The 14,611-nt window shown below is 39.7% G+C and overlaps 1 protein-coding gene across 7 annotated transcripts in view; it reads right to left on the bottom strand.

Moving 5' to 3' along the window:
* CHCHD3 (coiled-coil-helix-coiled-coil-helix domain containing 3) overlaps positions 1-14,611 on the bottom strand; it is a 296,388-nt gene that overhangs the window by 224,423 nt on the left and 57,354 nt on the right. For all 7 annotated transcript variants that reach the window (XM_021078526.1, XM_021078530.1, XM_021078528.1 and 4 more), the window contains 1 exon segment: positions 9,431-9,512. In XM_021078526.1, coding sequence (XP_020934185.1) covers positions 9,431-9,512 — 82 coding nt within the window.

Genomic DNA, 14,611 nt, shown 5'->3' with positions numbered 1-14,611 from the left:
GTGGACCACGGTCCAGAAGTCTGGACTTCTGGACTCAAGGAAATGGACATCAGGCCACTGCCCACTCACCTTCTAAAACGGAAACAGAACCGAGTCTATCCAGCAAATGCTGTTTGGAAAAGTATACTTCTGACACACAAAGTGTCCTGATCCGAAAGAAAATTATCCTGATGTTTGTCAGTCGAAGTCCTAATTAGCCTCAGGGCCTCTAAGAATGATTCCCAGGTTTCCGGGAAGGGCTGACAGAGCTCTCCAGCCCTTGCTCTCCAGCCCTGGTCCTAGCTCTGAGCAGCTGCCCTTGAGTCAGCTTTGTCTCCTTTGCATAAACGTCACAGGGTGAGGAGAGGCCAGATGACTCTATCACCCTCAGCAAGGGAGTGCAGGGCTGGGGACCAGTCCAACTCAAGTCCTGCTTCCAGGGCTGACGGAAAACTGATTACATGCGTCTACACGAGTCATCTGTTTTTATAAAACCCTGATAACACTGACAAGAAACATTAATAGTTTATGCAAAGAATAATAAATGATTTATAGAGTACATGACAACCCCTGCTCCCCTGAGATTATTCTGGGTAATGGAAAAACTTCAATGAGAACTACTCCAACTACAGGACACTCAGAAACTATTTTCTCGAAACTTCCAAATGCAGAAACCAACTTTGGCACAAATTACTTCAAACACTTGCTTCATGAGAGAAAACACTGTAATTACTGTCAAAAGAATCATTTGAACAAGAAGTGGTTGAACATCATGGCTGCTTTACACCAATAAATTAAAAAAAAAGTTACAGATTTCTATGGCATGCTTGACTGACTCTGGTTTTCCAATTTTAATGTTCCTACCATGTAACAATAGCTTCTCAAAGAGAATTCAGTAGGAGTCGATAACAGCATAATGTCAATAGAAAAGAAAACTGGATTTGGAAAAAGAAGTAAAGAGATGTGAATAAAACACAGACTGAATAATCCAACCTCCTGTAATTGCTGGGTGTAGAAAGCAGTTGTCTCTATTTAAAAAAAAAAAAAAAAAAAAAAAAAAAAAAAAGGGTGCCACTTGAAGAAAAGAAAGTAGCAGATGGTAGAAGAATCCAATACCTAGAAAAATACACAGCACTTCCAATCATCTTCCAGAGAAAAGCACTGGTGGCCAGGAGGTGATCTTCTATTACATTCAGAGTGAGTTAGGGCTTTACATTTAAGCAGAATGGAATAGAAAAGTATAGGAATAAAACCACAGCATCACAATATGAATTTTTTAAAAAGTTTCAATGAGGTTAATAAGAAAATTAATCTAAAATACTGGGATTTTTGTACTACAGAAGGCTCTCTTAAATGTCAGAGCACATAAAGAAATATTTTGCAGATAATGCCAACCAAAAGTCCACTACCCCTACCAGAGCCAGACACTGCAAAATACACTCCTATCACAGCAGGGTGGTACCAGTTACACCAGGACATCAAGCGTGTGCCACCAAGGAGTTATAATTCAAACTCTATGATCACGTTCCTTGCACATAAGTGAGATTCATTGCTGGTGAGAGTAGTGAAGTGCCATGAGAAAATATCGACTGCTAACTGAGCATTTAAAATCGCTTAAAAACTACATACTTGGAGTTTCCACGTGATGCAGTGGGCTAACAATCCGATGTTGTCTTTGTGGTGGCACAGGTTCGATCCCCGGCTGGGCACAGTGAGTTAAAGATCTGGCATTGCTGCAGATGTGGTATAAATCACAACTGTGGCTCAGATTCAATCTCTGGCCCAGGGAACTTCCATATGCCATGGGTGCAGCTGAAAAAGATTAAAAAAAAAAAAAAAAAAAAAAAAAACAAGAGGCGTTCCCATCATGGCTCAGGGGTTAACGAATCCTACTAGAACCATGAGGTTGCAGGTTCGATCCCTGGCCGTGCTCAGTGGGTCAAAGATCCGGCGTTGCCGTGAGCTGTGGTGTAGGTCACAGACGCAGCTCAGATCCTGCATTGCTGTGTTGCTCTGGCGTAGGCCGGCAGCTACAGCTCCCATTTGACCCCTAGCCTAGGAACCTCCATATGCCACGGGAGTAGCCCAAGAAACGGCAAAAAGACAAAAAAAATAAAATAAAAATAAAATAAATAAATAAACAAACAAACAAACTACGTTTCTGTGCACAGTGTGTTACGGATCTGGTGTTGTCAGTGCAGTGGCTCAGCTCACTACTGTGGTGGGGGTTTGATCCCCTGGCCAAGGAACTTCCACATGCCACAGGCACAGCCAAAAAAAAAAGAAAACACCACACAAGTACATTTTTATGATAAAAGCCATTGGTAAACATCAGAGATCAATGAAACCTGTTCCCTGTACATTTTTCTTTAGTTACTATATACTTAGAGAGTACATGCAAGTTGAAGGCATGTAATTTCATAACCACTATATAATCTGTGTCTATGACTGAAAAACAGTGTTTGATACTACACTGATTTAAAACAAATACCTAGTATCTATGATCCCTGATTAATGTCTGATTTTTAAAAGCATAATATTTTTGTTTTTAACACAGTGTAGAATGTATAGAGAGAGCGAGCAGACTGCCATTCCTACAAGACTGGCAAAACTGTTCCAGTCCTGATGATCCAGTCACTCACTCAATGGAATAAATGTCTGTGAGAGCTGACTATGTGAAAGATACCACTCCAGGCAGATGATGTCTTACACTGCATATGTTCAATGTGATGCTAATCCCCAAAACAGTTTTTTTCTCTATTAGATTCTTTCCTCCTTCCTTTTTTGGCTCTTTCCTCCAAAGGCAAGTAACATCTAATAATAAAATTACAATACATACTTACATATAATAGACTTAAACAGGAGGTGCCATCCCTATAAATTTCACCCCACTCTGGGAAACAAAAAAGGACAAACAAGGTTTAGGCCTTTATTTCGTGACATAAGGCCTCATTTGATGCGACAGATGTAAAACTAAATGGACTGTGCTATACGCTCACTCACCCACACAGCTGATAAAATTTATGAGTAATTTTTTAAACCACCTATTAAAAAAAAAACACATATTAAACCAAATTAATTCCTCTGAGTCTCACAAATCTAATGTAATTTTCCAAGTAATTAAGAACTGGGTAAAATCTCAACAAATGTTCATCTAAAAACAGCAAGCAGGTAATCTTGGTTGATGTACAGCTGGTTACAACATCTAGTAGCTATTCCCTTTCTTCTTGGTTTCTTGAAAAAGATTACTAAAACGAACACACACTCACTTGCCTTTATAGGTATAAAGGTGAAATTCAAATGCCAAAGGTCACAGGTCAAAAGTAGTCACATTTTTCTTGCTGTCAGAGACTGACTTTTGGAGGTAGGACACAGAAGAGAGGTAAATCGCATTTTAAAAGTCTACATTCAATCTGTAGCATATTACATCCATGCCGTATTGGCCTGCTAGAGTGACAACACATTATGGTCAGCTATAATCCCAATGGACCAACAGAGTATCAGAGCAAAAGCAGACTGCTGACATGGGCATTTAATTTGCTCTTCACTCCCAACACATCAAACAACGATTCCATCCATTAGATGCTGTGATAAGCAAAACTGTAATTCCAAACTAGACCCAACAATTTTAGTGTATGTACTAACATTATGACAGTATTTGGGGGGGCATCAAATCAGTCAAGATTCTCATAAAACAGGATCAGATCTGAGATAAACGGAGTTGAGATTCCATGGTTAAAAGTTTTTTAGAAAGGAGAATATCACACGTACAATCACAGTGCTGCATCATCACTGTGGAAACACATACAATTGTAGTGCTTACAATTAGCTGCATCACCACTGTGGAAACTAGTAGAAACTACTAGTAGAAACTGTCTCCTCGGAAGTTACTTTAATTGGGCCATATCTACATATTAGATTTAGGAAGCAGAAACAAAGGAGTTCAGGTAAATTTTAAATGACCTTATGAAATTCTTCAGTTTACATGATTTCTGAATGGGTTCAAAACGTGTGTGACATGACCAGTCAGAGATGCTGTAAGAGGGCTTCTGCATTAGGTGGGAGATGAAGCCGACACTCAAGAAGTCACGTCCAAGAGAGGTTATGGTCCAGTGTGTACACAGACAGTATTGACGAAATACAGGTCCAGGACCCTCTTTGTCCTCGTTTCCACATACCTGAAACCATCTCACTCTTGATATCTGCCAGGCAGCAGTCCTGCAGTCCTGCATACCTGTCATAGCTTGCACATAAACATCAAAATTTGCAAAACTGGTGTCAAAAGTCTGGATAAATCCCAGGAACAGCACCTGGAATTAAGCATTAAGGAATGCTGTGTCGCCAAAGTTCTGATGGCACAGAGTATACACTATGTGGAAAAACACAGACATCAAGATCCTGAGTCACAGGGCAATGTAGAAAAATCAGACTCAATATCAACAGGTTTTGAGAGTCCCTTAACCCTGGTTTCTGACTATCAACACTACTGACATTTTGGCCCAGATAATTCTTCGTGGGGGGTGAGGGGGGTGCTATCCAGTGCATTACAAAATGTTTAGCAGCACCCCTGGCCTCTACCCACTAGATGCCAATAACACCCAACAAGTTGAGACAGCCAAAAATGTCTCCAGACATTGCTGTATGTCCCCTGGAAACCAAAATCTCCCCAGCTGACATGAGTGCCTTAACCTATTCATTTTACATACATTTTCCTTTCTATGAACACACAAGTGATACAATTTAAAAATTCAGTCAATCTTAATGAGCTCTTTCAATAAGAAAATTCTAAGAGGTAAACTATTCTGTTATTACTTGCAGCATTTTTTTTCTTAGTGGTACATCAAATACAATGCGTACACGATGGCATGCTCAATTTGACAAAATTCAGCCACCAGCCATCCTTTCCCCTTGATCATGGAACTGAAGTCCTGAAGATGACTGCCTCCCCACTGTGTAACGTTTTAATCGTATCCAGTTCTTCCCCACCTCGTGGTTCTCTAGTCCTTCTTTGGATTCTTTTTGAACTAATATGCTTCTAAAAAATTCCTTGCTTTCCAAGTAGGCCAGAGTTAAGTTCCAGTCTTTCAACCAAAAAAACCTACCTAATCTGAAAGAAGATATTTCAGAATATTTACCTGCCATGAAATTCACTGACCTATTAAAAATGCTAGTGCTTCTGACAACTCGGCAGATAGGTAGAATGAACAGGGTATAGATGAAATAAGAACTGTTGAAACACTGATAGGTCATGGGGATTCACTGGATTCTTCTCGATTTCTGAATGTGCTTTAAAATAAGTCCATAATAAAAAGGTTAAAAATGACAAACATCCTATAAAAAAAAAAAATCACAATCGAAATGATTTCCAAAGTCCCTTCTGCACAAGTTGGACTCCTTACCTGTGCATAAGCCTAGGCCCCAATCTTAGGTGCTTAAGAAATAACCATAATTATGCATGCATTTAGGGTGAAAAGAGAAGATGTGTAAGTAGGGCATGTACAGGTGACAGTACCACAGCACAAGGGACCATTTTCTAACTGTTTACAAGGCTTTACTCAATTAAGGCAACGATACAGTCATCTATGAACGCTTTGTTTCTCCATAAAGTTGCTTTTAAAAGACTGCACAGGAGTTCCCATCCTGGCACAGCGGAAACAAATCTGACTTGGAGCTATGAGGTTGCAGGTTCGATTCCTGGCCTCACTCAGTGGGTTAAGGATCTGGCATTGCTGTGAGCTGTGGTGTAGGTCGCAGATGAAGCTCAGATCCTGCATTGCCATGGCTGTGGTGTAGACTGGCAGCTGTAGCTCCAATTCGACCCCTAGCCTGGGACCCTCCATATGCTGCTGGTACAGCCCTAGAATACATGCATGCATGCATGCATGTGTGCATAAATAATTGACTGCACAAAAAACTTCCATAATATTTTTTTCTAAAGTTTCTTCTCTGGTTGAAAAAAAAATAGAAAAAAAAGTAAAAATAGCTATTGATTCTTCTAAGAACTATCATAGAGATAAACACACACTTTTTGCCAAGATTTGACAGCTGGAAGTTTTCATGAAGAAGGCTTCAAACAAAACATTTTTTTAAAAGAAAAAAACAATAAAGAAAGGCTGTACCACCCTCTGCTCTCCTTACGGGTGTCAGAAAATACATTCTTTATCAATAATCATTTGTCCCAGGTTACGGCGAGGCTGCCAACCCCAGTTCACATGAGAAATGAAATTGGCTCACTGGCACCTTTTATTCATCTCATCTGCCCTTTAGCTTTCACAGAGCAGGGGAGAACACATGGGAGCTGAGTAACGAAGGAGGGGAAAGAAAATCCCACCATAGTGAGAATTACTGTAACAAAAGGAAGACAAAAAAAATGCTACGTGAAATATAATAAGCAAAGTAAACATGATAGTCTAACAAAAAGAATCCTTATTAAAATAAAATTCAATTAAAAATAATAAAATTTCAAAGACAAGGAATTCTACCATAACATATTGATTTTCTTCGCTTCTTAATGAAAATGGTCTGAATTTTTTTTGAATATTTAAACTTTACTATCTAATTATATACTCCATCAACCTAACCCAATTAAATAATTATAAAGTGCTGTGTGGGAAACTATTGAACTATGCGTAGACCCTTTTAGCAGTACTAATTACATCGTGATTTTAAAACCCTAAGCCATGAGCTCTTAAAGACTTAAACATAAGACATGACACCATAAAATTCCTAGAAGAGAACATGGGCAAAATATTCTCGACATCACCATACAAATGTTTTCTTAGGTCAGTCTTCTAAGGCAACAGAAATAAAAACAAAAATAAATAAATGGGACCTAAATGAACTCACCAGTTTCTGCGCAGCAAAAGAAACCATGAAAGTAGTTGCCAACGATGCGACCAAAAAGGGCTTAATCTCCAAAATATACAAACAACTCGAACAACTCAACAGCAAAAAAACAAACAACCCAATTGAAAAATGGGCAGAAGAACTAAATTGACATTTCTCCAAAGACATACAGATGACCAGCAGGCACATAAAAAAATATTCAACATCACTAATCATTAGAGAAATGCAAATCAAAACTATAATGAGGTACCACCTCACACCAGTCAAAATGGCTGTCACCAGTAAGTCTACAAATAACAAATGCCAGAGAGGGTGTGGAGAAAAGGGAACCCTCCTTCACTGTTGGTGGGAATGTAAAAAACTGGTATGACCACTATGGAAAACAGTATGGAGGTTTCTCAGAAAAGTAAACACAGAATTACCACATGATCCAGCAATGCCACTCCTGGGCACATACTTGGACAAAACTTTCATTCAAAAAGACACATGCACCCCCATGTTCTTTGCAGCACTATTCACAATACCGAGATAATGAAACAACCTAAATGTCCACCAACAGATGAATAGATTAAGGTGTGGTACATATACACAATGGAATACTCAGCCATAAAAAAGAGTGAAATAATGGCACTGAGAGTAACACGGATTCATACTAAGTGAAGTCGGTCAGAAAGAGAAAGGCAAATACCCTATGGTATCACTTACATGTGGAATCTAAAATTTGGCACAAATGAACCTCTCTACAAAGCAGAAACGGACTCACAGACATAGAGAGCAGGCTTGTGGTTGCCAAGGGGGAGGGTGGAGGGAGTGGGATGGACTGGGAGTTTGGGGTGAGTAGATGCAAACTGTTACATTTAGAATGGATAAGCAATGACCTCCTACTGTATAGTACAGGAAACTATATCCAGTCTCTTGGGATGGACCAGGAAGGAAGATAATATAAGAAAGGGAATATATACATATGTATGACTTGGTCACTTTACTGTACAACAGAAACTGATACAACATTGTAAATCAAGTATATTTTAATAATTTTTTAATTTGAAATAAGTAGAAATGTATAACTGTAAAATCAACACTTAAATTTAAAAAAAAATATATATATATATATAAAACTCTATGCCATGGGCTTTCTCTCATTTCCTCAGAAAATGGTGGTCTTAACCTAAAACTCATGCCCTGTTCCCAATGTTTCAGGCAAGATGGACCTAGCTTATCGCTTCATCGAAAGAGAAAAAATATTGCAGAACATTATAAAACCTCCCACTTTAGAGATGAAATATTTACGGCCCAAAGAGGTTAAACTATATGCTGAAGGTCCTATAGCCAATGAAGAGTAGAATCCAATTCAAGGATTCTTTACATTTAGCTCTCTCTCAAACAAACCAGTTAAGCAGTCCCTCACACACACACACACACACACTCACACAGCACCTACTGGGGTCAGTCACTGTGCCTGTGAAAGATATTCACATGATCATACAATGATAAAGCTTTGTGCTACAGCACAGATGGGAAACATAGGACCATCTTGTATTAAAATGTATTCCCATATTTTTATAAATGAGCTTATAGTCTTTAAAAAGCAGTACTTTTACCCCCCAAAGAATTATCTATGCTGTTTGAATGTTTCTTTTTTTTTCAGTTGATAGCTTTCCAGCATCATTTTGAATCAGCACATAAGGATCTACTTGACTCTCTAATACTACATTGTAGGCGAGTACCATAATTGAATATTCATCCAGCCCCCCACGATGGGCATTTGGAGTGCTTCTAGCTTTCTATTACACAAACATTTCAATGAGAATTCTTTTAGCTATAATGTTTGTAGAAGTAGAAATAACGACAATAGTAGGTACATAGATTGGAGTTCCCATCGTGGCTCAGTGGAAACAAATCTGACTAGTAACCATGAGGACACAAGTTCGATCCCTGGCCTTGCTCAGTGGGTTAAGGATCCGGCATTGCTGTGAGCTGTGGTGTAGGTCACAGCCTCGGCTCGGATCCCAAATTGCTGTGGATATGGCGCAGGCCAGCAGCTACAGCTCCAATTCCACCCCTAGCCTGGGAACCTCCTTATGCAGCAGGTGCAGCCCTAAAAAGACAAAAAAAAAAAAAAAAAAAAAAAAAGTAGGTACATAGAAAAAAAATCTAGAGAAATAAAATGTTCAAGAGTGGGTATCTCTGTAGGATGAAATTATGGATTTTGTTTTTTTCAGTCTTATAAATGTCTGTAATGTCTTTGTTTTTAGTGAGCATATTATATTAAATGACATTACTTACTAACATGGGCACTGTGCATAACGTGACATTCATTATTAACTACAATACTGTTAACCTTAATATCCATAGTCGATAATGTAATTTCCAACCATAAATACATTCATTAAAAGAAACTAGCCTGAGAAATGCCTGGAGAACTACCTCTCACACACTGAGCAAACAGGGCTCAGTTACTCATCCAAATAAGAACAACTTTTCAAGAGAAAAAATGGTGACAATTGCATTTGGGAAGGGGGTAACCTAGGGCTTTAACAAGCACAACCCAAAACCAAAACCAGACATGTTCACCAAAATATGTCTCAAACATCATGAAACTCACCGTTTCTGATTTTCAGATTCCTTCTTGGCCTGCTCCAATGCCAGCTCCTCAGCCACTCTTCTTTTCAATTCTTCCTCAGAAACTAAACAATAAAGAAGGGAAGGAGAAAAAATCAGTGACTTTAAAACAAAAGTATGAAAATACTCAGGAAATCAAAGCTGAAACTAGATCTTCATGGGCAAAGTCCTACCAGCTGGTCAGTGTCCTCTGGAACTACCTCAACACTGCGAAAAAGACCAATTAGTGCACTTTGGGAGTAATTTAATCAAGAGGTCTCTGACAACCTAGATACTTCCACACCTGCCAAAAGTTGTAATAAACTCAACGAGCTGCTTCCTGCTCAGTGGGGACTGAGCCATTAAGTACAAATTCTTTAAAACGATGACAATTGCGTAGAGGCGGAGGAAAGGCTGTAAGGAAGGAAGTTCTGGGAGGAGAATGACATCAAAACATTCCCACTCTGATAAGTAAGCGTTTTTAAAAATCACTTACTACACAAGGAAAATCATTTGTATTTACATTCATTTTTCCATGACTTATGAAAAAAGGGAACTTATGACGCATGAAAATTTTAAAACCATATTTTTTGGAAAACCTGTCATTCAAATTCAAGTGCCAACAATTGGAGAGAGAAACACAGAACAGTGCTGAGAACACGGCTGGAGCTTTCTAAATACCTGGTGACTTGATTTGAAACATCTGGTCTTTCCAATTAGAAGATTTTGTACAATATGTTTTGTAAGATTCTTAGAGCTATGATAGCAAATAAAATAGACAAATTTTACATACCCCTTAAAAGCCCTTCATAAGAAATAAGCAGAGGCTATTTCCTCTCCACTAGAAACCCACTACCCAAAATACACGACCAAGAAAGCACCAGAAACACTTAAGATCTAGGAGTACAGTGGACCTAACCAGTATTTCATATGGTTAAGCCTATTAGATGGAAACTAGACAGTTCTGCCTCTGCTCTTCGATGATACTTTATTTGATAAGCTTCACATTATAAGCGCCTTGCCTCAGGGAATATGCAAGAAATGAATTACAGCAAGATACCCAAAAACTTCAAAATTTAGCGGACATCAGGCAATGACAAAGTAAGTATACGAAAGGTCCTAAGATGTTTTCTCTAAATTGTGAACTCTCAGAAAACAACACTAGCATCAAAGGACACCATCAAGAAGGCAAAAAGACAATCCACAGAATGGGAGAAAATACTGGCAAATCATACAGCTGACAAGGGGCTTGTATCCAGAATATACAAAAAATTCTTACAACAAAATAACATGACAGTAAAAACAACAGAATTTTAAAATGGCAGAGGACATAAATAAGCATTTCTCTGAAGATATATAAATGGCCAACTGGAGTTCCTGTTATGGCTCAGAGGGTTAAGAACCCCGCTAGAATCCATGAGGATGGGGGCTGGATCCCTGGCCTTGCTCAGTGGGTTAAGGATCCAGCATTGCCACAAGCTGCAGCGTATGTCGGAGATGGAGGCTGGGATCCTGGTGTTGCTGTGGTGAAGGCCGGCAGCTGAAGCGCCAATTCAACCCCTAGCCCAGGTCTTTCATATGCCACAGGAGTAGCCATAAAAAGAAGAAAAAATTAAAAAAATAAAATAAATGACCAATAATTACATGAAAAACTGTTCAAGAGCGTTCATCATTAGGAAAATGCAAATCAAAACCACATGAATTTACCAATTCAAACCCATTATAAAAAAAAAAAGAACAAGTGCTGGTGAGAATGTGGAGAAATTCAAACTTTCATACATTGCTGGTGGGAATATAAAATGATGCAGTCACTATACAAATAGTTCGGCAATTTCTCAAAATGCTAAACATTTACGATCTTTTTTTTTTTTGTCTCTTTGTCTCTTTAGGGGCGCACTCAAGAACCAGATCCAAGCCGTGTCTGCGACCTACACCACAGCTCACAGCAACACCAGATCCTTAACCCACTGAGCAAGGCCAGGGAACCTCGTGGTTCCTAGTCAGCTTCGTTTCCACTGCGCCACAACGGGAACTCCCCTGTATGATCTATTAATTCCAATGGCAGGTACTGTATTTATTCAGAATTGAAAACATGTCTACATAAAAATTTGTATAGGAATATTTATGGCAGCATTTTTTGATATCCCAAAAGTGAAGACAACCTAAATGCCCATCAACTGATACACAAATCAACAAAATGTAGCATATATCCATTCAGTGTGATATTATTCAGCCATAAATAGTCATGAAGTATTAATATATACTATAACGTGGATGAATCTTGAAAACATTATGCTAAGTGAAAGAAGCCAGACACAAAAAGTCCCATGTTGTATGCATCCACTGATATGAAATGTCTGGAAAAGGCAAATCCAAGCACAGAGGAAGTAAATTAGTGGTTGCCTGGGGCAGGAGGAAGTGGGGAAAGAAGAGTGACAGCTAAGGGTACAGGATTTCTTTGCGTTCGGCAGGGGTAATAGTGAAAATGTTCCAAAACTGGATCGCAATCTGATGGTGGCACAACTCTGTAAATACTAAAAAACCTACTGCACTGGAGTTCCCGTCATGGCTCAGCAGAAATGACTCTGACTGGTATCCTTGAGGACTCGGGTTCAATCTCTGGCCTTGCTAAGTGGGTTAAGGATCCTGCGTTGCCATGAGCTGTGGTATGGAGCTCAGATCCCAAGTTGCTGTGGCTGTGGCACAGGCCGACAGCAACAGCTCTGATTAGAGCCCCAGCCCAGGAACCTCCACATGCCTCGGGCGCAGCCTTACAAAGACCAAATTTAAAAAAAAAAAAAAAAAAACCCTACTCAACTGTACACTTTAGATGAGGTTATTTTATGGTATATTAAATGTATCTCAAAAAGCTGGAAGAAAAAGACGATGATATAAAGAGAAAGAATTTGGGCAAGGAATCAAAGAAAAGGAAAACTAGCTAAGGTCTGATCCCAGCTTGGCATCAACAATCTGGCAGACCTAAGGGAAGTTACTAGCCTCTCTGGGCAGCCGTCTTCTCAAAAGGCTGTTCTTAAATGGATGTTCTCCAGGGTCCCTTTGAACTACACACTACGCTGCCCGTGTGCCCTCTCTCCTACTTCACAGTCTACAGTAGGAGAAACACCAGTCTCTGCTTTGAAAAGGTCACACAAAATTTTAAAATATTTTTAAAAAAAAACTGGAACAGAAGTTCTCATTGTGGCTCAGCATAAACAAGTGTGACTGGTATCCATGAGGAAGCAGGTTCGGTCCTTGGCCTCGCTCAGCGGGTTAAGGATCCGACGTTGCCATGAACTGTGGTGAAGGTCACAGACGAGGCTCAGATCAGGTGTTGCTGTGGCTGTGGTGGAGGCCAGCAGCTACAGCTCCAATTTGACCCCTAGCCTGGGAACCTCCATATGCCTCAAGTGAGGCCCTAAAAAGACAAAAAACAAAACAAAGAAAACCGGAACAGGGAATTGTTTGCATTTAGGCAAATCTTAAGACTTTTTTTCAGCATTAAAAGTTTAAAACAACACAAATCCCAGCAGAGAAATTACAGACAGTAATAGCTAAGCAAGGAGTCTGGATACAGTCTTTGTTTTTCTATTAGCTCTACTTTAGATAAATCAGTTAATCTACCCGAGCTTTAATTTATTCATCCAAAAACAAGACCGGGCAGGTCACTCAGGTGTCAGCTGGCTATGAAGTTCTAGGCTATGCACTCCACAAAGTGATGATTTTCACATTTTCACCTCCTTCTCATAAACAAGCAAAACAACGTGGCACTACAATCAGGTTGTTCATGGCTGGTAGCTCTATTAGCAGCAAGAATGGAGACAAATACTTAACCCAATTAGTACAATCTCATTAAACCACACTCTGAGGTGTAACATACCAGTTAGCATCAGCACATAGTCAGGCTGTGTGTAAAATCACACCCATCCCCCTGAATTGCTTCCAATTATCACAGCAAAATTCTTCCCAGGCAAAAATCGAATTCTCAATCACAACTGAACTGAATTCCATTCAATAAAAACTAGGCTTTGGTAACACCTTGGTATACCAGGTCTAAGCATGAAGCAACAAGATCAGTTTTCTGAGCTGATGTGACATATCTTCAATAGTGAGTGCATAGTATGCCTCTTCATAGGGCTGCCCATCAGGGAAAAAGCCAAAATCAGCAGTGAGTTTTTCATGATGACATGATAAACCTGAAGGGAATGGTAAGGACCCCCTTTCCAAATGGTCACCAGCTGGGAGACTGGGAAGGCAGCCATGCAGGAGAGACCACAAAGAAAGTGCACCTCTAAGACTCTTCCTTCTCTCACCCACCTGCCTCTCAGATCAGCCAAGCCACGTTCCCTGGGGCGAGGTGATAAATCGGTGGAGATAATGGTGGTCTCACCCAGGTGGGCCCCCAGGGGAGGGAGAAAGGTGAGAGGAGGAAAGTGGCAGAGAAGCAAAGGACAGGAAGCGCCTGGGGCCACTGAAGAAGACACACCCAAGGGACTGGCTGGTCAGTCAAAGAACTGCTGTCTTTCCAAGGCCCTGGCTCTTTCTGGAACAGAAACACACACACATGCCCCCACCCTTTTGGGTCTCATGCCCAAGGTCACAGCTGAGAAAACAGCTACAATGGAGCTACAATCAAGACTTTAAAATAACAAAAGATAAAGCATGACCTAGCATAAAGAGTTTAAAATCTAAAAGAGCAATTCAAAGCCCAGGCAGGAATATAAACCAGTGTGGTAATGGGTCTTGAGCAAATCTAAGTTTCATGTTATTTGTTTTTAAATCAATAGAATACAGAAAGGAACAAGCTATTTCTCCTGATAGATCTGATCCAAAGTGCATAAGGGAAAAAGATACACCATTTGGAGACCACTATTTAAAATGGCCTTTCTGAAAACACTTTCCAGCTCTCAGGATCTGAACATTTTCTCAAATAAAACTGTTATTAAACTAAAAGGTCAGTGTTTCAGGATGGGCTACTTTAAGAGAAGCACAGGAAAGGCCAACTTTGCCTATTAGCACACTGAGTTTCCAAGCAGATCTTCAGGGACTGGCAAAGTTTGTGAAATGAGAAAAAGTTAAACGAGAAATTTTCAAGCCATATAAATCAGATTGGCCACGGAAATCTGCAAAACTCGTTCAGGCTCAGTAGGTATGGTTCCACTGCTCTCACATACAGACAACTTTCCTT

This window comes from Sus scrofa, chromosome 18, assembly GCF_000003025.6.
Source record: "Sus scrofa isolate TJ Tabasco breed Duroc chromosome 18, Sscrofa11.1, whole genome shotgun sequence".
Classification (NCBI taxonomy): Eukaryota; Metazoa; Chordata; class Mammalia; order Artiodactyla; family Suidae; genus Sus; species Sus scrofa.
This window is presented reverse-complemented; position numbering and strand designations above follow the sequence as displayed.